Source organism: Spermophilus citellus (genome assembly GCF_964194105.1).
Source record: "Spermophilus citellus genome assembly, chromosome: 14".
Lineage (NCBI taxonomy): Eukaryota > Metazoa > Chordata > Mammalia > Rodentia > Sciuridae > Spermophilus > Spermophilus citellus.
In genome coordinates this window covers 47,236,062-47,259,661 of record NC_138194.1, presented here as the reverse complement: position 1 = coordinate 47,259,661, position 23,600 = coordinate 47,236,062, and the positions used below count along the sequence as shown (strand labels likewise).

Sequence of the window (23,600 nt, the reverse complement as noted above, 5' to 3'; positions counted from 1 at the left end):
AACCCACAAAATTACAATTATCTTATATTAGACAAAGGCACCAAAAACATGCATTGGAGAAAAGATAGCCTCTTCAACTAATGGTGCTGGGAAAACTAGAAATCCATATGCAACAAAATGAAATTAAACCCCTAATTTTCACTGTGCACAAAACTCAACTCAAAGTGGATCAAGGGCACTGCGCTGCTGCGGGTCTGGCTGGCGCCGGTGGGTGGGAGCTGAGTGCCCTGAGTGCACAGTGTGAAGAAGCGGCGGCACCAGCGTGGCTGCTGGAGACACCCCCGCCCTCGACTTTGGCGGCCTCCGTCACCCCTTTAGCTCTGTGCCCTAGGTGAGGAGGCCGGCTTGTGGGGTTGAGTGGCCTGAGCTGAGGGCGCCAAGAGCTCAGGGCGGCAAGGATGAGGGCGTTGATAGCGGTGGTAAGACGGCCTCAGCAGGCGGGGAAGATGAAAGGCCAGATGGAGTTGGGAGATGTAACACCACACAATATTAAACAGTTGAAGAGATTGAACCAGGTCATTTTTCCAGTCAGCTACAATGACAAGTTCTACAAGGATGTGCTGGAGGTTGGCGAGCTAGCAAAACTTGCCTATTTCAATGATATTACTGTAGGTGCAGTATGCTGCAGGGTGGATCATTCACAAAATCAAAAGAGACTTTACATCATGACACTAGGATGTCTTGCACCTTACAGAAGGCTAGGAATAGGAACTAAAATGTTAAATCACGTCCTAAACATCTGTGAAAAAGATGGCACTTTTGACAACATCTATCTGCACGTTCAGATCAGCAATGAGTCAGCAATTGACTTCTACAGGAAGTTTGGCTTTGAGATTATTGAGACAAAGAAGAACTACTATAAGAGGATAGAGCCTGCAGATGCTCATGTGCTTCAGAAAAACCTCAAAGTCCCTTCTGGTCAGAATGCAGATGCGCAGAAAACAGACAACTGAACAAATTACAAATGAACTTTCTTGCACTTGCTTGTCGCCAAATAAAAGAGAGGCCCATTGATTCCCTGCCCCTGTCCCCCGCCTTTCCTAAGTTTTCCTCCCTCCTTGTTCCTTTTTTTTCCTCATTTCTTTTCTTCCTCTAGAAGTTTTAATACTTTCAAAAATAATCATGTTTGGATTGTTTTAGTTTTTCTTTTTCTCCCTCTCTTTGTTTTTCTTTTCTTTTTTTTTTTTTTTGGTGTGTGTGTGTGTGTGTACGGTGGTTGTCTTGAAAGAAGGAGAAGGTAGATCTGTTTAGTTTCACAGTTAAAATGTATGGTCCCAAAATTTGGGTGTCAGATGATTTCAATTTTTTTTTCCTTATTTCCTCCTTTCACATTGAAGGGCAGAGCCTACAGATATTGTTTATTTCTAAAGATAAAAAGAAGCAGCAGCAATATCTTGTTCTGTAATTCATAGACAAGTTTAGTGTGTTTGTGGTACTCTAGGTTCTTAAAAACTATTTGTGGGATGTTAATCCCTAGACATTGCCTTCACTTCACCTTTAGTCCTTCTGAGCACTTTCTCAGGAGTTGGACCATTTTTATCTGCGTAAGAAATATCAAGTTTATTTAGGTTTTTAAAGCAATTTTTCTCCCAACTGATGGATGAGGCAGTTTGGGTAGGTTGTGTTATATTTTGATCTGAAAGCATTTGAGTTAAACTGCTTTTTTGCTAATGAGTGAGCTCTGGTTATTAGAAGATTTGTTTTTCTTGCTATTAATATTGGAGTCATTAGTTTTTAGAGTATGAGCTGGTGAAAAAAGCTTTTTTTTATTCTCCCAGCTAGAGATATGGCCTTTAACTGACCTAAAGAGCTTTGTTGTGATCTTTTTTTTTCCCCCAACATTTTTCCTTCAGCAAACCCAATAATAGTCTAACATTAAAAGTGGAGTTGATGTCCTTATAGGTCAGTATCCCTAAATCAACCTAAAGCAGGTGTTTTCTCGTAAACATATTTAAAAAAATACCTAAAAGGAAGCCTAGATGGACTGTGGCACAATAAATGCATTTAATGTCAACTAATGCAGGTTGTTAATTGAAAGTGTGGCCACTGAACATTTGATTGTATAGGAAAAAATATCTAAACAGTATTTTTGAGAATAACATAGCTATGCTATTGCTTATCTGTTGGAGAACATCCCAGATTTGCTTATACTCTACAATATTGAGTTTAAGGATTTGGGATAAGGGGAATTGTTAAACAAATTGCTTCTAAGAAAGATAGAAGCATAAAGTATTAATAATGCAGATATCACTGTGACCTCCTCTACTGACAGACTGGTTTTTGTCAGAACATTTTCTGACACGTAGAGAGTGGCTTTAACAGGTTGATAACTTTACGAGAGAAATCTGAAATACTTATGTTTTACTCCCATTGCCCCATCTTCAATATTTAGAATTTTTTGGTTTGTCAGTAGTGATGGTTCTAGAAATGCTCTCATTAGACTTTACAAACAATGCACAGGGCTTGAGTTTTCTGTCATTTGACTTTAAGGAAGTTTGATTCATAATATTGATCCTCATGTAAAATTCTGGTATAAAAGTCTCATGTCCAAATAGGTTAAATGACAATATTATTTTATAGAATGTATACACTTTATATCCTTAAGTTTTTATTTGTAAGTGTGAGAGTACAAAGTAAAATAGGCTTCCATAGTCTTGAGTGCCAAGAAAAATATAAGAAAGGAAGATGGCTGGTGAATGAATTTTTAGTGTTCTAATCTTAAATTAGTAAAAATGTAGAAAGACCACACTGTTTTCTTCATTATCAATTCCTTAAACAATCCAAATGTAGGCTTAGAAGAAAAGTTTAGCATTAAGCACCTTTACCTTTGTGGATAAGATTCAGCTTGCTCTTGACAAGAAAAGAGTGCTTGAGTTACAGGAAGTGTAATTAGTGTGAAGAATTCAGCCTTTTTGTAAACTTCCAGATATCAAAATAGATTTTGATATATAACTGAGTTTTCTGAGATGACACTGCCTCTATTTCTATATCCATTTCACCTGGACTTTCTAAGCAGTCCTATGAATGTATCCCTATATGTGGTTATCAAAAACCGAATAGCTGCCTCACGACAATTAAGTACTTGTTATTTAAAGAGGGAAAAATATTAAAGTTTGAATTGAGAAAAAAAAAAGTGGATCAAGGATCTAGGAATTAAAGTAGAGACTCTCATCTAATAGAAGAAAAAGTAGGCCCTAATCTTCATCATATGGGATTAGGCTCCAACTTCCTTAATAAGACTCCTATAGCATAAGAATTTAAACCAAGAATCAATAAATGGATGAACTCAAACTAAAAAGTTTCTTCTCAGCAAAAGAAACAATATATGAGATGAATAGAGAGCCTATATCTTGGAAGGAAATTTTTACCCCTCACACATCAGATAGAGCACTAATCTCTAGGGTATATAAAGAACTAAAAAAAAAAAAAAACTAAATACCAAAAAACAACAAAAAACAAAAACAAAAACAAATAACTCAATCAATAAATGGGCCAAGGACATAAACAGACACTTCTCAGAAGAGGATATTTAATCAATTAAAAAATATATGAAAAAATGCTCATCATCTGTAGCAATTAGAAAAATACAAATCAAACTACTCTAAGATACCATCTTACTCCAGTCAGAATGGCAGCTATCATGAAGACAAACAACAATACGTGTTGGCGAGGATGTGGGGGAAAAGGCACACTCATTGCTGGTGAGACTGTGAACTGGTGCAGCCAATCTGGAAAGCACTATGGAGATTCCTTGGAAAACTTGGAATGGAACCACCATTTGACCCAGCTATCCCTCTCCTCGGTCTATATCCAAAGGACTTAAAAACAGCATACTACAGTGACACAGCCACATCAATGTTTATAGCAGTACAATTCACAATAGCTAAACTGTGGAGCCAACCTAAATGCCCTTCAGTAGATGAATGGATTAAAAATTGTGGCATATATACACAATGGAATATTACTCAGCAATAAAAGAGAATAAAATCATAGCATTTGCAGGTAAACGGATGCAGTTGGAGAAGATAATGCTAAGTGAAGTTAGCCAATCTCCCTCAAAAAATGGCGAATGTTTTCTCTGATATAAGGTGACTCACTCATTGTGGGGAAGGGAGAGGGAACATGGGAGGAATAGAGGAACTCTAGATATGGCAGAGGGGTGGGAGGAGGCAGGGGGTTAGCAATGATGGTGGAATGTGATGGACATCATTATCCAAAGTACATGTATGAAGACATGAATTGGTGTCAACATACTTTATATACAGAGATATGAAAAATTATGCTCTATATGTGTAATAAGAAGTGTGATGCATTCTGCTATCAGGTATTTAAAAAATGAAAGTAATTAAAAATAAAAAAATAACTTGGAAACAGAGTAGGCCTCAGATGGAAGCACTGAGTGTCTTGGGTTCAGGCATGTGGTGTGCAGGATCCTGTTCAGGATGGGATGTCCTCACCATGGGACCAGTACATCTAAGGTAAAGAGAATGTTTGACCAGAAGGCTGCCTAAAGGGTGGAAAGACATTTCTTTTTTTGGCATGGAAATGTGAGTGAGAACAAGTTGGAAACATCTTTCAGCTGGAAACATTGCCCAGGGAAGTTCTCATCAAGTTTGCCAAGAAGTAAATGATGCTATTACAGAAAGCTAAATTGAGGTGTACAGAATTGGAGAAAGAAATTGAAGAACTCACATCAAAATCTGTTAATAGGGGACTGATGATATTATCAAAATTTGCTGCACAGTTTTCTGTAGCTGGCTTTTGGTTATGATCCTCTAGACTTCAACATTAAGCAGTGTAGATGTCAGGTCCCTGTTTGCTATAGTGTCTCATCATTCACTTTCTGTATTAACCATCTCATTTGCCTTCTGTAGCATCCCAAGAATTAATGCATGGAACATAAATTTGTGCATTGTCTTATATTTAAAAATGTCTTTATTCTACTCTGATGACTATAACTTATATAGAACTCTTAAATTTTTCTACATCTGCTTTTTGTTTTCTTAAACAGCGCAGTTGGGGTGTTTTGTTTTAAGTATTGTTTCACATAAGGAGTCCAGAAGCAGGCAGTCCCAGAGTTGCTAAATGGTGTCATCAGGACACAGCCTTTCTTAATCTCTGTGCTCCTGCATCTTCATCCGATAAACCTGGGAAACCAAGTGTTAACACTTGTAGTGTCTATAAACCAGACAATGAGGAAGAAATAATTGGTCGCAGAATTTGAAGGGGATGTTCTCCATAATATGCGACAGAACTTTTTGGAATGTTCATCTAGAATTATATTTTCATTCTAATTTTCCATTTTGTCTAAGAAAGGTCATTGACTTTTTGTTTTTACACCATTATATTAAAATTTCTGTTTAGGGGTTTAAATATTTCATTTTAAATAGCTCATTTTTATATCCAAATATTAATTTTTCATGTATCTTATTTCAAAATTCAACATGTTCTATATTTTAAGGAAATAAACTCATGCTGTCTTAGAGACTAATAAAGAGCTTGGAAACGTCTATGGAGCTTCAGAGGATCTAGAATACATGTCAACTTTCAGTAGGAACGTCGTGTATGACTGTATATCTCATTCACTGATGAAATTACAAGATCTGAAAGTGAAAACTGGACATCAGTAAAAAAGAGAAATTTATAGAAGATTTAAGAAATATACTTGGGAACATGAAAAATAGTACTAAGGACACTCATAACTAGTTGAAAAAGAATATCTGCTAACTATGAACTTAAAAAATATATTTTAGAGTATATTATTAAGAATAATTTTCCCTTATTTACAGCTCTAGTTTTATCACTCAGATATAATTTCAACTTTAGTGTAACTTCAAATATTACACTATCATTGCTTCTTAATTTTATTTTGCATTAGTTGTCATTCAGCAACACAGACTGCACTTGGAAGTGGCAAAGTCCTTCCAAATTGAAAGACTGCCAAACTCAAAGACTAGAGTTTTTTGGTTTTTGTTTTTTCGATTTCCCTTAATCCATGAAAACCTGTTTTATTGTGCTTTTAGGTGCTTCCAGGGTTTTGGTAGTTGGAGTACTCACCTCCAAGAATTTTGGTGCAACTTTCATAAGCACACTGTACACATGGGATGAAACTGCTAACACTGAAAGGTGACCTGATGTGGTATTTTGTGCATTGTGCTTTCTTAAAGTATGCTCTTTTGAAAAATACAAGCCTATGTCAGGAAAGGAGAGAGTAACTATTAAATGAATTTCTGAAACATTAGACTTTAGCAAAAGCTTGCTACATTTCCTAAATTCCTTAGAGTACATTTTCCATATAATTAATGCAAGAGCAAAGACTAGTGGTGCTTTAATTTGATTTTCAATATTGGTTTTAATTAGCTTTAAGAAGTTTTTTTAAAAATATTTTTGCATTTGTAAAAACAAGGTTTCCTATTTGTGTGTATATTCCATAACACAATAAGTAAATGTATCTTTGTAAAATTAATTGTAGTTGAATGACAACAGATGCCAGAAGAAAATCATATCAAGGTTTTATATTACCCCATATTGAAAAGCAACATTTATTTTGGGGAAAAATGACAAAATAACAACATTTAAAAATTAAAAAACACGTTTTAAAGCTAATATTTTTATCATTAAGTGTTAGCATTCATGCTGTATACCACAAAATAGAGATATGCAGAAAACATGGTCTTACATGCCTGCTCCCACAGCTCAGCTAGGCATTCTAATGGAGCATTTCTGTGGCTGTTCTGATCCTATGAAGAGTTTCTGCCTGACTTCACAGGCATTCCTTTGAGAAATTGGTGAAAAGCCACCACCACCACATAGCTATTTCATCTTGCACACTTGCAGAAAGAACACTTCCAAGGTCTGCCTCTTGCTCCCTTCAGAGCAATGCCATGAGCTTTTGCTGGGCTCATTTGAACTGTGGCTGGAGTAACTGTCAAGCACTTCACCAGAAAGCAGAAAGCAAAATCCCAAGATGGCCAGAAACAGCAAGCCTATGGAGATAACCCCAGGCTCATTTCCTTAATCCATTCTGTCCTCAAAAGTCTCTGAACCTGTAATGGGAGGAGAGAGGAGCCTTCACAGCTTTTTGAGATGCTCTCAAGACCTTTCTTCATTGACCTTTTGCACAGCACTTGGATACTTATTTTTGGTACCAGGGATTGAACCCAGGATCACTTAACCACTGAGCTACACTCCCAACCCTTTTTACAACTATTTTTTTTATAAAGAGTTCATGCAAATGAAGAAGTGCCACCATTTATATATATATATATATATATATATATATATATATATATATATATATATATTTTTTTTTTTTAGTTTTCGGCAGACACAACATCTTTGTATGTGGTGCTGAGGATCGAACCCAGGCCGCACGCATGCCAGGCGAGCGCGCTACCGCTTGAGCCACATCCCCAGCCCGTTTTTACAACTATTTTATGTAGAGACAGGGTCTAGCTAATTTGGATCCCGTTTATCTGGGCTATTCTCTTTAGGTAGTGGTTGCTGAGCCTGTCTTTTTCCCTTTCTTTTTCTTACGCTTTTTCTTTGCTCTTTCGCAGCTGGACAGTAAATTTTTCCAGCTATCAGAATTCTCCTCCTATTTGCTCCAAGGTGGCACTGAAAAGTCCAAAAGCACCTATGCAGTACCTGAATGCTTTGCTGTTTAGATATTTCCTATGTCAAAGAGTATAATTGCTTTAAAATTCTGTCTTCCATAAAGTTCTTAGAACATAAATACAATGCAGCAAGATTATTTGCAATGGTGTAACAAGTGTGACCTTGGCTTCAACTTTCAATAGAATAGTCCTCGTTTCCATCTAATACCACCTCTGCATGGCCATTACTGTCACACTTTTGATCAGCTTTCTGGTCACCATCACTTAAACAGTCTCTCAGTAGTTAGTTTCCCAGTCTTCTCATCTTCTGAGACCTCACCCAAATCATCGCACTCCCTTTACAGCAATATAGGCATGTTCTTTATGTGTTTTTTAGGATTTTTTGTTTGTATGTCTGTTTTTAGTTTTGTACCAGGGATTGAACACAGGGACAATTAACCATTTAGCCACATCCCAAACCTCTTTTTAAATTTTTCAGTTTGAGACAGGGTATCACTAAGTTGCTTAGGGCCTTGCTAAGTTGCTGAGGCTGGCTTTGAACTTGAAATCCTCCTGCCTCAGAATTCCTAATCACTAGAATTACTGGCTTGTGCCACTGCACCCCAGTGAGATAGACATTTTCTATCCTCTTTCAATTTCATGGATTATTACCAAATTTTTGTTATTTCTTCTCTTCACTTTTATTTAATAGTTTTCCTACTTTTTAAAGGTAGAAGCCTATATTGATTCTGATTTTTTTCTTGGTACTGACAATTAAACCCAGGGGTGCTTTACCACTGAGATAGTCCTCAACCCTTTTATTTATTTATTTATTTTAATTTGAGATAAGGTCTTGCTAAGTTGTTTAGGAACCTCACTAAGTTACTAAGTAAGCCTTTGAACTTGCATCCTCCTGCCTCAGCTTTCAGACTTGCTGGGACTACAGACATGTGCCAACATACCAAGCTGATCTTTTTTTCTTTCTTCCTTTCTTTCTTTCTTTCTTTCTTTCTTTCTTTCTTTCTTTCTTTCTTTCTTTCTTTCTTTCTTCTAATCAGTTATACATAACAGTAGAAAGCTCTTTGATTCATTCTACACAAATGGAGCAGAATTTTTCACTTCCCTAGTTGGGCATGGAGTAGAGTCACACCATCTATGTAATCATACATTTGCCTAGGGTAATGATGTCTGTCTCATTCCACTGTCTTTTCTACCCCTTTGACACCTCCTCCCCTCCCCTTTGCCTCATCCAAAGTTCCTCTACTTATCCCACACACCTCTTCCACCATATGGATTAGCATCAATTTATCAGAGAAAACATTGGGCCCTGTTTTTTTTTTTTTTTGAGATTGGCATATTTCACTTAGTATAATATTCTCTAATTCCATCCATTTACCTGCAAATGCCATAATTTTATTCTCTTTTAATGCTAAGTAATATTCCATTGTGTATATATACCACAGTTTCTTTATCCATTCATCTATTGAAGGTCATGTAAGTTGCTTCCTCAGTTTAGCAATTGTGAATTGTGCTGCTATAAACATTTAAGTGGCTGCATTACTATAGTATGCTGTTTTTAAATCTTTAGGGTATAGACTGAGGAGTAGGACAGCTGGATCAAATGGTGGTTCCATTCCAGGTTTTCTAAGAAATCTCCATAAGCAGTATGGTTTCCATATTGTCTGCACCAATTTGCAGTCCCACCAGCAGTGTATGATTGTGCCTTTGCCTTTTCCACCACATCCTTGCCAACTCTTACTGTTGCTTGTATTCTTGATGACTGCCATTCTGACTGGAGTGAGATGAAATCTTAGAGTAGTTTTGCTTTGCATTTCTCTGATTACTAGAGATGTTGAACATTTTTTCATATGTTTGTCAATCAATTGTATTTCTTCTGGGAAGTGTCTGTTCAGTTCCTTAGCCCATTTACTTATTAGGTTGTTTCTTTGCTGTTAAACTTTTTTGAGTTCTTCATATATCCTGGAGATTAGTGCTCTATCTGACATACATGTGGCAAAAATTTGCTCCTCAAATGTAGGCTCTCCTTCAACTCATTGATTGTTTCTGTTGCTGAGAAGAAGCTTTTTAGTTTGAATTCATCCCATGTATTTATTCGTGTTTTTTTTTTTTTTTAATTTCTTGTGCTTTAGGAGTCTTGTTAAAGAAGTTGGGGCCTAATCTGACATGATGAAGAATTGGGCCTACTTTTTCTTCTATTAGGCACAGGGTCCCTGGTCTAATTCCTAGGTCCTTGATCCACTTTGAGTTGAGCTTTGTGCATAATGAGAGATAGGAGCTTAGTTTCATTTTGCTGCATAGGGATTTTTAGTTTTCCCAGCACCATTTGTTGAAGAGGCTATCTTTTCTCCAATGTATGTTTTTGGAATCTTTGTCTAGTATGAGATAAATATATTTATGTGGGTTTGTCTCTGTGTCTTCTACTCTGTACCATTGGTCTACATGTCTATTTTGGTGCCGATACCATTCCACTTTTGTTACTATTGCTCTGTAGTATAGTTTAAAGTCTGGTGTTGTGATGCCTCCTGATTCACTCTTCTTGCTAAGAATTGCTTTGGCTATTCTGGGTCTCTTATTTTTCCAAATAAATTCCATAATTGCTTTCTCTACTTCTATAAGGAATGATGTTAAGATTTTAGTTGAAATTGCACTGAATCTGTATAGTGCTTTGGGTAGTATGGCCAGATTGGTCTTTATTGTTTTCTAATATGTGTGTTCAGTGCCACAAATTTCCTTCTAAGTACTGTTTCTTCTCATCTCACAAGTTAAGTTATATTTTCATTTTCATGTACTTAAAAATTGATTAAAAATAAGAAGAAATAAAAGAAACCTATTTTCTCTTTCCATTATGTAAGGAGACATAAGAAATTAGCATCTGCAACTCTGAGAATTGGTCCTTCCAGGGCCCAATCATGCTGGTGTCTTGATCTCAATTTCCAGCCTCCAGAAGTATTTTATTATTGTCATCCTATTCTCCTGTAAAAGCAGGGACTATGGAGACATAAAGTCATTCTCTCTTTTCTCACCCCTGCTGCTATATATCCCATCCAATAACAGCATCAGCCACCAGACAACATTTACGTTTATTATTAACAGCTACTATCAAAGTCTGTACTGCATCAGACCTTCCACATTGCTCCACTTCTTAATATCCACCCATTTCTTCCCCACAATTAATGGACCTATCCGCTTTCATTTTTTTCCCTCCCAAGCATAGTGTCCTTGTGTTCTTTTCATTCATGTTTGGGTCAACTTCTACCCAAACAGGCACAGAATTTGAAAACCAAAATACACTGTTTTCTTCTACCTGAAGATGTGCTTATAAAGCAGGTAGATATGACCATTTGAAATGCTGCAAACTGTAGCACTTTATTCAAAGTTACTGGTATATGCTGGCAGTTATTTATTATTTAGCAAATAGTCATTGAACATCTGCCAAACACTACATTAAGTAGTAGTTATATAAGACTGAACAAGAAAGTATTTCTGCCCACAAGGAATTTGATCTAAATATCCTTTAAAAAACACCAGCTCAGCTGGGCATGGTGGCTCACACCTGTAATCCCAGAGACTTAGAAGGCTGAGACAGGAGGATCACAAGTTCAAAGCCAGCCTCAGGAATTTAACAAGGCCTTAAGCATCTTAGTGATACTGTCTCAAAGTAAAAACAAAAAAACTCTGGTTCAGTGGTTAAGTGCTTCTTGGTTCAATCACTGGTATGAGGAAAACAACAACAACAACCCACTAAGGATGAGCTCATTTGTGTAAGCTATATAAAATTGTATAGATATTATGGACAAAAATAAATTTATATTGAACATTTTGTAAATTATACAATCCATTGCATCTTGTTTGAAAATTAAGCTTTAAAATCAGACTTAAGGAAAAATGAAATTTATAAGATAACCCTTTATGCATTAAAATCACATTAAGGATTATCAGATACTCAAAAAGATACAGTACCCCTGAAACAGAGAATTGCAAATGAAAAATTCCCTTCAGATTCTCTAGGAGCTATGCCACTGAAAGGCAGGTGAAATCTCCTTTATTATTAAATTTGGTATTTACTTCCTTCCTTACTGAGCAAAAACATTAAAGTTCAAGTAAATCTGTGTCTCAGCTTTGTAATTTAAAAAAATTTTTTTTCTTTTTTTTCTTTTATTCCTTCTCTAATTCCTTCCTTTATGTAGGCCCCCAATTTCTGACCCATGTTACTTTTCCTTTATCTGAAGAACTTTCAATATTTCTTTCAAGGAAGGCCAACAGACAATGCATTCTCTCAAATTTTGTTTGAGTGTGTATTTATCTTTCTCTTTTTGAACAGTAACTTTGTAAGATACAAATTCTAAATTAATGAGGATTTCATTTCTGTCAACATTTGAAATATCTCTATACCCCTTTCTTGTTTGCATGGCTTCTGGGCAGTCATATGTAAAATTTATCTTTGCTCCTCTGTTAGTAAAATGGCTTTTTGGAAGGTTTCTTTTTTTTTTTCCCCTTTATTTTTGGTCTTCTTTAGTTTAAATATAAAAAGCCTAGGTATAGTTCTCTTGGCATTTTTCCTGGTTGAAATTTTCTGAGCTTTCTCAGTCTGTTCTTTGGTACTTGACATTAATTTGGGGGAAATTCTGTCATGATTACATCGAATAATTCTTCTGCTCCTTTGTCTCTTCTTCTTTTGTTATTCCTTTAATATACATGCTACATTTCATGTAATTGTCTCATTATTCTTTCATATGCTCTTATATTATCTTGCTTTGTTCTTCAGTCTTTTTTCTCTTTGTTTTTCAGTTTAGTTACTCGGTATTGCGACTGACGAGTCTTTGCTCAAAGATTCTTTCCTCAACCATGCCCATATACTATGGAGCCCATCAGAGGCATTTTTCTTTTCTGTTATATTGTTTTTGTATATTCAGTAATTCTTTCTTAAAATTTCTACCACTGATCTTATATCATTCAAATGTTCTTGTATATTGTCTACTGTTTTCATTAGAACATTTAGCATATTAGTCATAGTTGTTGTAAATCAAACTCTATTCCTCCCAACATCTCTGACCTATCTGTGGTTCTGTTGCTTGGTCTACCTAGTCAAACTGTGTTTTTGCCTGTTACAATGACCTGAAATATTTCATTGAAAGCATCCAAATGCTTTATTGGATCTAAAACTATAGTAAATAGTAGCAGAAATGTCAGAGGGATATTTCTATAGTTCTATGATTAGTTCTTAGTTTTATAGTAAGCTTATGACATTGGACTATGAATTTCACAAATGCTTCTTAATCCCCACTCTTTTCAAGGATTGCTTGAAAAAGCTAGAGTTGAATATTTCCATTCCCCACACATGGAAACCCAGAGCAAACTGGAACTGAGTATTCTCTTCTACCAGGTCAATTAGATACTGATAAAATTTCACTAGGTTTGACTCTGGTAGAACAGTTTCTGTTGAGGGCAGGCCTTGTTATGAACAGAGTGCTCTAATGTTTTTCACAATGATTACATCCCCTGCCTCCATATCTATTTCTGGTTAGGTCAAACTTTGTTGCAAGAAGAAATTTCAAAGAAGAGATGACAATTTATATTTCCTTTGGCTTTCAATTCCATAAACTACCATATAATTTGGCAGTTATGAAAAAAGAGAGAGAGAGAGAGAGAAAGAAACAAAAGACTAGGGTACAGCTCAGTGGTAGAATGCATGCTAAGCATGAGAGGGGCTCTCTATTCAATTTCAGCACCAAAACAACAAGAGAGAAAAGAAAGAAAGGGGGGGGAGGCAGGGAGAGAGAAGGAAGGAAGAAAGGAATGAGAGGGAAGGATAAAAAGAAGGAAGGAAGGAAGGAAGGAAGGAAGGAAGGAAGGAAGGAAGGAAGAAGGGGTGAGGGATGGAGAGAAGGAAGGAAGGAGAGAAAGAAAGGAAGGAGCAAAAGAAAGAAGAAAGAAAATTGATTCAAGAAAGAGCCAGTAAAGTCTCCCTGAAGAGGTGTCTGAAGAGTTGTAACATGAGCTGTTACAATGTGTTCACCATATGAATATTATTCTAAGCAGGAGGAAAAAAACATAAGGTCAAAACCTTGAATTCCAATAAGCAACATAGTAATGAGGATAATGAAAATGAGGATGAGGATGGTGACGATGAGAGTGGATGAAGGGGGTCCAAAGGGAAATGATGAGGTTGGAGAGAGAATGTGTATTTTAGGTAGGGCTTGGTGGGGCATGAAATTTACACTGCACTCTGACTAATGAGAAACAATTTGAAATGCCAAAATCATTTAGGTTTCCTTATGATACGTAAATCTAAATTTCCAATAGAACATTTCTAATTCTAACTAAACATCTTAGTCCAATTTTATAGGTTGCCAAAGTATTTTGTTGTGTTAAACAATTAAAGGAAAATCCACAACTACCTCTTTCATAACATGTATTTAAACAAACCAAAGTATTTTCACTGATGAATTGTAAATGAAAATGTAATTTAAGCAAACATAAGCATTTTAAAAATATATTGCCACTAATTTTTTTTCTGTTCAAATACACAACACACATTTCAAGAAATGATTTTCTCAATTTTTGAAATAGTTTTCCAGAGAAGGCCATTCTCTCTCTGCATCTGATCTTATCTGAAATCTACCTGGGAGTCAGGAAACAGTCTTGGCCCCAGAGTGAATTGCTGTGAATACTTGGCCAGATATCAAAATCCATGTAAGACAAGCACTTTGAGCTTTCTGCAATTACAGAAAATTCCCAACCTGTAAGAATCAGAGTTATTCTCATTTATAGCACTCTTGAAATTGCACCTGTGTAATTATTTATGGCACTTAGAGCAGCAAGAATACAGATCATATCACACAGACTGTCTGTATCTTAAGTATTGCCACATGAAATTTGAACCCCTGGCTTGTGTCCTTGAAGTGATTCTTGCTACCTGTTTCAGGAATGTCATTAGTTCCTACACAAGAATTAACCACTTCCTTGATCTCTAGCCTTGCCTTTCCAATCAGGCTTTTCTTATTTAACCAAAAATGGAAGTACATGTGGCATGTTCCCTTTTAAATTATTAATTACAAATTAAAAAAAAAAAAACTCATGCTGCAACTGGGCATGATGGTGCACACCTGAAATCCCAGCTGCTCAGAAGGCTGAGGTAAGAGAATCCCAAGTTCAGAGTCAGCCTCAGGAGCTTCGCAAGGCCCTAAGCAATCTTGCCCCTTGGCAAGATCCTATCTCAAAATAAAAAATACAAAGAGCTAGGGATATGGCTCAGTGGCTAAGCACCCCTGAGTTCGATCTCTGGTACAAAAAAAGAAAAAAAATAGATATAGATAGATAGGTAGATAGATAGATAGATAGATAGATGATAGATGTTACACAACTTATTTGTTTTTCACTTCACGGTTCAATAGTTATGATGTTTATAGTCAGTTTTATAAGCTTTTGGTCAGTCATTCTTTGGGTAGTTTAGGTACCTATTGCAAGGCTTAACTCAACTATCAAAATAGCAGTGCCATATATTAGAGTACCTTATGAAATCTATGTAACTTGTTTAAGGAATTATTTTATATATTTAAACTATGATCAGTATCAAATTATAAGAATCACTTTTTTAATGATGAATATAATTCAATAATTTATTTAACTGGTAAAAAATGGATTTGTTAGTCCAAGCTCTTAAAATTTACCTCAGTGCATTAGTAAGATGATTTACCATAAATGGCATGTTTCAAAATGATATTTGAAATAGAAATTCCTGCCAAATATGTTCTGAGAAACAAATGGAAAGAATACATACAAGTAAAAACAAACAAGACAACTATGGAAAATTTGCATTTGATCATGATTTTGATAACTTATTTCAATCAAATGTAGCCATGAAGATAAATACTTCTCATGCAATATTAAAATAAATTTTAAGATGTTATTCCTACATTGTAATGTGCCTTTTCTATTAGTAGATTTTTTAAATTGATCTTGAAGTCATAGTTTCATCTGTGATTAATCTCTGTAACTATTACAGCTTCATTCTCATGGTTCTGCAGCTGTCCTCTTATTGATATCTTATTTTTGAAAATATTTTCCCCATGAATTGATTGCAGTCTATTCACAATTTTCCTCAAATATCACATTCTCCATGTCTTTGGTTTTATTTCCCTCAATCAAAAATATATTTCCCAATTCTTTCCAATATTGTCAATATCCAAATGCTATTTATAATCATAACTCAAATAGTATATCCTCTATTAAGCATCTCAGTATGCATACTCAAAAATAATTGATCTTGCTCTCAGGTTTCATTGTTTGTCTCTTTAATAATAATGACAATTTCTTTTCTTTAATGCTTACTGACTAACATATTCCATGAAAAGCACATTTTACAAACTTTATCCATTCACCCTAATAACAGCATAACTGATGGTAGTACTGTAAATAATCCTTTGTTTGTTTGTTTTGTTCTACTTTGCTCTGAAGTTTATACTCTGGAAGAACTTCTGAAGACCTTTTCAGGTGTTGCAAACTGGAATCCACATTTAAATCTAGGCTAAGACTGAATTCTTAAATTCTAAGGTACCCTGTGTCCTAACATTTTCTGTATTCTCTAATATGAATATTAATAAAGTGTCAATCTTTCTCACTAGATTTCAAACACCTACAAAACAAAAATATGTCATTTATCTTTGTGCTTCTGAGCACATCCTACTTAATGCATTTCTTGACCATAGCATGTACAAAATAAATATTTGTGAAGTATTAATGATGCTTATATTAAAATTCCTCTTGTTTTCATTTTTTATTCTAGAACTACTATGATTTATTGGAAGAATCTGCCAAGAAATATAGAGGCAATTCTATGGGGATACAGTAACATAATATTTTATGCTACTGAAATATCCAGTTGTGTATCTTGTGATGTCATGAATGTCTTTTCTTTAATGGTCGTGGCCCTGGGTTTGATCCTCAGCATTACCACCATCAGTACAACACAAAACTTCATTCTTTAGACAAAACAGTTCAACTCTAGACAAAAATCAGAGTTTTTCTAAATAAACACCACTATGGGTTTTGAAAGGCACTTCTGATCCTATTTATCTGCCACTTAACTGTTCACTAAATCTTTGTATTTACGTTGAATTCTTATATAGTGCAAGCATAATGATGATTTATAAATAAAAATGACTTATAATTAACTTAATTCATTTCTTTTACTGTTATTATATTAGGGCAAATAGGTTTTAATTTTTTTCTACATTATCACTGTACTAAATCTTTGTTATTCCATAAGTTTTTTTTTTTTTTTAAAGAGAGAGAGAGAGAGAATTTTTTTTAATATTTATTTTTTAGTTCTCGGCGGACACAACATCTTTGTTGGTATGTGGTGCTGAGGATCGAACCCGGGCCGCACGCATGCCAGGCGAGCGCGCTACCCCTTGAGCCACATCCCCAGCCCTTCCATAAGTTTTTTAAAAAGTAAAATAAATAGACAACATCAAACTAGCATTTATTAAGCTACCTGTGATTCTAATGTCTAATACAGGCAGGAGAATGACAAGTGTGAATGATATTTCAGATTAAATGAACGTGAAAATGTCTGATATACTGTAAGAAGAAAGTTAAATAAAATCACTTCTTATTTTAATGCTGCTTTTGCCATATAAAACTATAATACTGTGTTGCAAGATACACTTTTATAAAATTTATATTCTAAAAAAGAGAACAGAAGTTGAAATCAAAAATAAGTAAGAGATAGAATTCTGTCTCTGATTCCGCTGCTGCCAGCCTGAGATCGCCTAGAGGTCTTCTTTCTGGGCTGCCACAGAAGTCACTGCGAGCTGGGAGTGACTTCTCTTTTCTAGGCACGGCTTCAGTTACATCATATGAGAATTCCCTGGGTACCTCTGTGGTCGCTGCTGCTGAACCTGAGGTCTTATGTCAATCAACCTACGCTTGTGCCACTGCTGTCATTACTGCTGCCTCTGATTCCGCTGCTGCAAGCCTGAGATCGCCTGGAGGTCTTCTTTCTGGATGCTACTGCCACAGAAGAAACTGCTGCCCTGCAACTGAAGAGGACACTGCTGCTGACCCCTGGAGATCACCATGACATGCTGCCCCCACAGCTGCAGCCACAACCGCCTGCTGCCAACAACCACCCAAACACCACCACTACCACAGTTACCACAGCCTAGAGGACTGCTTCGGGGAGACTCTAGATTTGGTTGCATGTTGTTGCACCCATTTTGTGACACCAGGTAGGGCCTGGTTGCCAGCAGGTCTACCACCATGAAAGCCTCTGTCTGGGGACTCCAGCTGGGACATGCAGGTCCAGTGTTGAGGTGCCTGCAGGTTTGGAGGCCCCTGGGGGCCTCCTGCTGAGAGTGCTGGTGGCTCTTGTCTTGCTGCTGCATCTGGGAGTTGCTCCTTTGCATGAGTGTATTTCTGGTGGTCTCTCTGCAAGTAAGAACAGCACTGAGATCTCGGGACTGCAGCGTGGCCGAGCCTGAGGTATCTGAAGCCCAGATCAGGGGGATAGAGACTGGGTTTGCAAGAGCTAATCTAGGTTTGGTAATCTCAAGAGATGTCAGAGACAGACAGGGCTGAGAAACTGTTGAACACTGACAGAGACAGTTCAACTTTCCAGAAAGACTTATTTTATTTTTTGATTCACTAATCTCTCTACCATATTTGGAACAGGATGTTTTTTATGCATCAGTGTGTGGAGGACAATGATATATGATTGGTGTTTTGCATTTCTATTGTATTCTTATGTTTTTAATTTTTCCTCTGTTCGTATTCTTCCCTCTCTTGTTTATTTTCTTTCCAACTTTTCTCCAACCAATAGTCAATCTCTGTTGTCTACTCTACCACTCTTCCTGTGAATTTTTATTTCTAGCTTCTCTCTTCCTCCCTTGTGAATATTGCATACTACACTACCTCTGTTCTCTCATCCCATTTGAAATTCTAAATCATTTTAACAAATTTTCTGTTTATACTATAGATAGTTATTGAACTCATCATTTTGGTTCAATGCGAGAAAGCAGTAGATGCCTTAGTGGGAGCTGTTAGTTTCAGGCTATGTATCTTGTTCACTGGGTGCTTTTGATATTAGTCTTACCAGTAAAGGCAAAATGTTGGAAACCTTCATGGACGCTAAGGTTAACAGAACTTATCCTGCCTTAGATCCATACTTTTAGGTGGGAAAACACACCAACAACATGAAAAAACAAGGGAATAAAGCATTCTAAACAAACCAAGATGCTTCAACAACATAAGCCACTGATCAAACAGTAGAAGAAATATCCACGAAGGAGTTCAGATTGCATATAGTTGAGCTGATTTATGAAGTAAAGGATAATATAGTAAGGTTACCATAGTAAGTATAGTAAGGATAGTATAAGGAATGAAACCAAAGGAAAAAATACATGAAGTGAAAGACCACTTCAATAAAGAGTTAGAGATTGTGAAGAAGAAGAAAAAAACACAGAAATCCTCGAAATGAAGGAATCAGTAAACCCAATTAATAATTCAATGGAAAGCATCACCAACATATTAGACCACTTGGAAGACAGAACATCAGAAAATGAAGATAAAATATATAACCTTGAAAGTAGAGTTGAATATGCGAAGGAGATGATAAGAAGCTATGAATAGAACATCCAAAAATTATGGATTAACATGAAAAGACCAAATTTAAGAGTTATCAGAATAGATGAAGGAACAGAGATATAAACCAAAAGAATGCAAAATATTTTCAATAACATAAATAACAGAAAATTTCCCAAATCTAAATAATGGAATGGAAGATCAAATTACAAGAGGCTTACAGGACACCAAAATTAAAAAAAAATACAGCAGACTCACACCAAGACACATTATAATGAGAATGACTAACACAGAAAATAAAGGTAAAATCTTAAAAGCTGTGAGAGAAAAAAAAATCAATTTACATATAGGGGGAAACCAGTTCGGATCTCAACTGATTTCTCAGCCCAGACCTTCAAAGCTAGGAGGTCCTGGAATAATATATTTCAAGCTTTGAAAAACCATGGATGCCAACCAAGAATTTTATATCCAGAAAATTAAGTTTCAGATTTGAACATGAAATTAAAACATTCCATGATTAAACAAAGAATTCACAACAAGAAAGCCTACACTACAGAGCACTCTCAACAAAATATTCCATGAGGATGAAATGAAAAAAAAAAAGTGAAAACCAGCAAAGGGAGGATCTACACTAAAGTGACATTCAACCAAATGAGAAAGTAAAACAAATCAAAAACCAAAAGTAAATCAAAATGACAGAGAATACAAATCATATCTCAATAATAACCTTGAATGTTATTTGGATTAAAAAGCAAGACCCAACAATATGCTATCTTCAGGAGACTCACTTCATGGGCAAAGAAATCCACAGGCTGAAGGTGAAAGGAAGGGAAAAACTTATCACTCATGTGGATTACGTAAACAATCCATTCTCATTTCAGATGAAGTAAACTTCAAATCAAAGTTAATCAGAAGAGACAAAGAAGGACATTTCATACTTCTTAAGGGAAGTATATATAAGCAGTAAATAACAATTATAAATATGTATTCTCCAAACAATGGAGCAACTATGTACATCAAACAAACCTTTCTCAATGTCAAGAGTCAAATAGACCACAGTACAATAATATTGGGTGTTGGGGCTGGGGATGTGGCTCAAGTGGTAGCGCGCTCGCCTGGCATGCGTGCGGCCCGGGTTCGATCCTCAGCACCACATACCAACAAAGATGTTGTGTCTGCCGAGAACTAAAAAAATAAATATTAAAAATTCTCTCTCTCTCTCTCTCTCTCTCTCTCTCTCTCTCTCTCTCCTCTCTCACTCTCTCTTTAAAAAAAAATAATAATAATATTGGGTGACTTTAACACACCTCTCTCACTATTGGACAGATCTTCTAAACAAAAACTAAATAAGGAAACTATAGAACTAAATAATACAATCAATAACTTAGACTTAACAGACATATATAGAATGTTTCATCCATCAATGAGCAAATATACTTTCTTCTCAGCAGCACATGGTTCCTTCTCTAAAATATACCATGTCTTATTAAAACAAAACAAAATAAAACAAACTAATCCTCACATGTTAAACAAAAATTAACTCAAAATGGATTGTAAAATTATGAAATGTTTACAATAGGTGAATGGTTAAATAAACTGTGGTATATCTTAAAAAATAAGTAACAGACATGAATTAGTGAGAACATTTCAACTACTAAAAAATTGAGTCATTTTTAACTATTTTTATTTTCATTTACAAAAAATAACATGACAAATACATTATATAATTAAAATAGATATAATTATCTAAAAACAATTCATCGTATTTTTTGTTGATCTTTACTAATGAAATATAATTTTAAATTATGACTATCATCTCATTTAGAAATCACAATTGCTCATTTAATTATTGCTGGGAACTCTTTTCATCTTGGAAATTCGGAAATGCATCCACTGTGATCCCTGCTCACCTGGGATTTACTGTAATTTGCATTAAACAACAACAAAGAAATAAACACTATAAATAGAAGTAAGTGGAACAAATGGTGTGGCAGGAAAAAAGACGATGAGAAGCTTGTAGAAAGATTCACAGAAGGGTTGAGTGTGACACATTAACTGAAATCTTGAAGGACCAGTAGAAGCAAGTCAGTAGATCAAAGAAAAGGAGAAGGCAGAATAAATAACCTGTGCAAAGAATGAAGCTAGACATTTGTTATGTGGGACTCTTCCATTATGAAATCCTTAACTACAATATTTTCTTCTAACCAAACTCAGGTCCAGCCAACTTTTCCATGTTAATTGCTATTTGCAAACATCTGTAGGTGAGGCTCATCCATACTCAATATCTATGTTTTTCCCTCCTTCATCTATCCTTGATACTGTAGTTTTCCTGGAAATGAATTATAATCAGGACTGTTTCATAGTTTTTCAGCATTTTGGCCTAAATGTTTCTCATTGTGTTACTTTATAAATTGGAATTCTGATGGCAGTGTAATCTATACTTCATAAAGCTGATTTTTACTAATTTGATTTTTTGATGACACAAAATTCATATTTTGATGAACTGCATTATTAAACTATTTTTAATGATATACAAATGAATGATCTATATTGTTTGAGGTTGGATTTCCTCAAAATTAGACTCTGAGATTAGTATGCTGAAATGGTAGTCAAATTGCATTCAATGACAGTATGAATACACTCAATGTGTTGTCTTTGTTTTCTTCTGACTCAGTGAGGACTGTTTCTTCTCCTCTCACTCTATGAAATTAGAATGTATCTCCTATACTCTATTAAAAGAGATATTAAAACTGGTTTTTTGTATTTTAAAAGATGGTTTGAGGGCTGGGGATGTGGCTCAAGCGGTAGCGCGCTCGCCTGGCATGCGTGCGGGGCCCGGTTCGATCCTCAGCACCACATACCAACAAAGATGTTGTGTCCGCCAAGAACTAAAAAATAAATATTAAAAAATTCTCTCTCTCTCTCTCTCTCCTCTCTCACTCTCTCTTAAAAAAAAAAAGATGGTTTGAAATAATTTAAATAGTAACTTCTAATGTAAATTAAAATATGTATTTTAAAAAATATTGAAGCTGGGGCATAGCTCTGTGGTAGAGCGCTTGCCGGGTATACAAAAGGCAATTACCAGCACCAAAGACAGAAAAAAGAAGTGAAAAGATGTGGGTGGGTTCTGTCATTGTAGAAAGTTAGCAGGTAAGGTCTGAAACTTAAAAAGAGAAAAAGGTATGATATAAACGTGTTTTTAAATTATGAAGAAAAAAATACCAGACAAAACAGCTCCAGTATTTGAATGCTATTATGGCAGAAGAGAACATGGTAAAAAGAGGAGTCCCAGGAAACAGGGTTACAAGTTTACATTACAAACCTTAAATGCAATTTGTCTTTTGCATGATACATGCATACACCAGATAATAGTAAAAATAAAATAAAATAGTAGAAAACTATAAAAATAAAATTTGCCAGTCCTCATGATATAGAAATTTCATGGAAATTTTAAATATGAACAGAAGGTACCAGCAATTAAAACATCTAGGTTCACAATTTGTGTGCCAAAGGATCCACATACAGAGATTAAATCAATTTAGGTGGTATATTTTAGTTACTGTGACAAAACCAAAAGGCAAGCAAAACTACACAATAAAAGCATAAATGTGAGAATTGTCTCTTCTATTGTCATCCAATTCTGCAATTATTTAAAGATATGCTAATTTTAAATTTTTCCTTGACCTCTAGCAACTAGTGTTAGACTCCATATAAATTAAATTAAATCACCATATAAAAGATATTATCAGTATCTAAAATTAAAAAATCACTTCTGATAATTAATTGAAACACTCCATTTCAATTATTTTTTTCTCAGTTTTTATTTAGAAAGTTCAAACAAAGTATCATAGTTTAGAAATACTTTAATTTCATGATAATTTAACATTTTAAAAAATCTACTTATTTTTGATTTTCAACAATGAAATTTATAAAAATAATTTTATATTTATAAAATGAATTGTTATTTCACAATAAATTATTCATTTCTATTACCTAAAAAACTGTTTCATATAAAAGCAATAAATTTCCTCATCTATATTTTTAAATATGCTGAAAACATCAGTTCCTCTTTTTCCAGCATTTTTGGCAGTACAGTATATAAAAATATATTACAAATTCCCTGACTGTAGTTATTAAAACAAAAATCATTAGTAATAATTCCTAAGGCAGACATGTTTTCTGTTTGTGGAGAAATTAGAGCCTCACTGCGATCAAATTTTAATTTTACATCTTAAGGGTGTTTGTTATGGTCTGAATGAATGTGCCCACCGGCAAACCGGAAATGCAAATGCTAATACCACACCAATGTGATTATTAGGGGTGAGGACACTGGGAAGTGGTAGGCACCGAAGGTTGAATCTTCATGAATTTTATTAGTGCCCTTATAAACGAGGCCCCAGA

The 23,600-nt window shown here is 35.2% G+C and overlaps 1 protein-coding gene across 1 annotated transcript; it reads left to right on the top strand.

Annotated features, from left to right (window-relative positions):
• The first annotated feature begins 353 nt into the window (after nucleotides 1-353).
• On the top strand, nucleotides 354-2,845 carry LOC308633291 (N-alpha-acetyltransferase 50-like). The gene has a single exon (XM_081265862.1). The coding sequence runs from the start codon at nucleotides 399-401 to the stop codon at nucleotides 951-953; it is 555 nt and encodes a 184-aa protein (XP_081121988.1). The 5' UTR covers nucleotides 354-398; the 3' UTR covers nucleotides 954-2,845.
• The last annotated feature ends 20,755 nt before the right edge of the window (nucleotides 2,846-23,600 follow it).

What these genes read in the sequence shown, in the direction of transcription:
- LOC308633291 (XM_081265862.1), top strand. Translation starts at nt 399, where the DNA reads ATGAGGGCGTTGATAGCGGTGGTAAGACGGCCTCAGCAGGCGGGGAAG.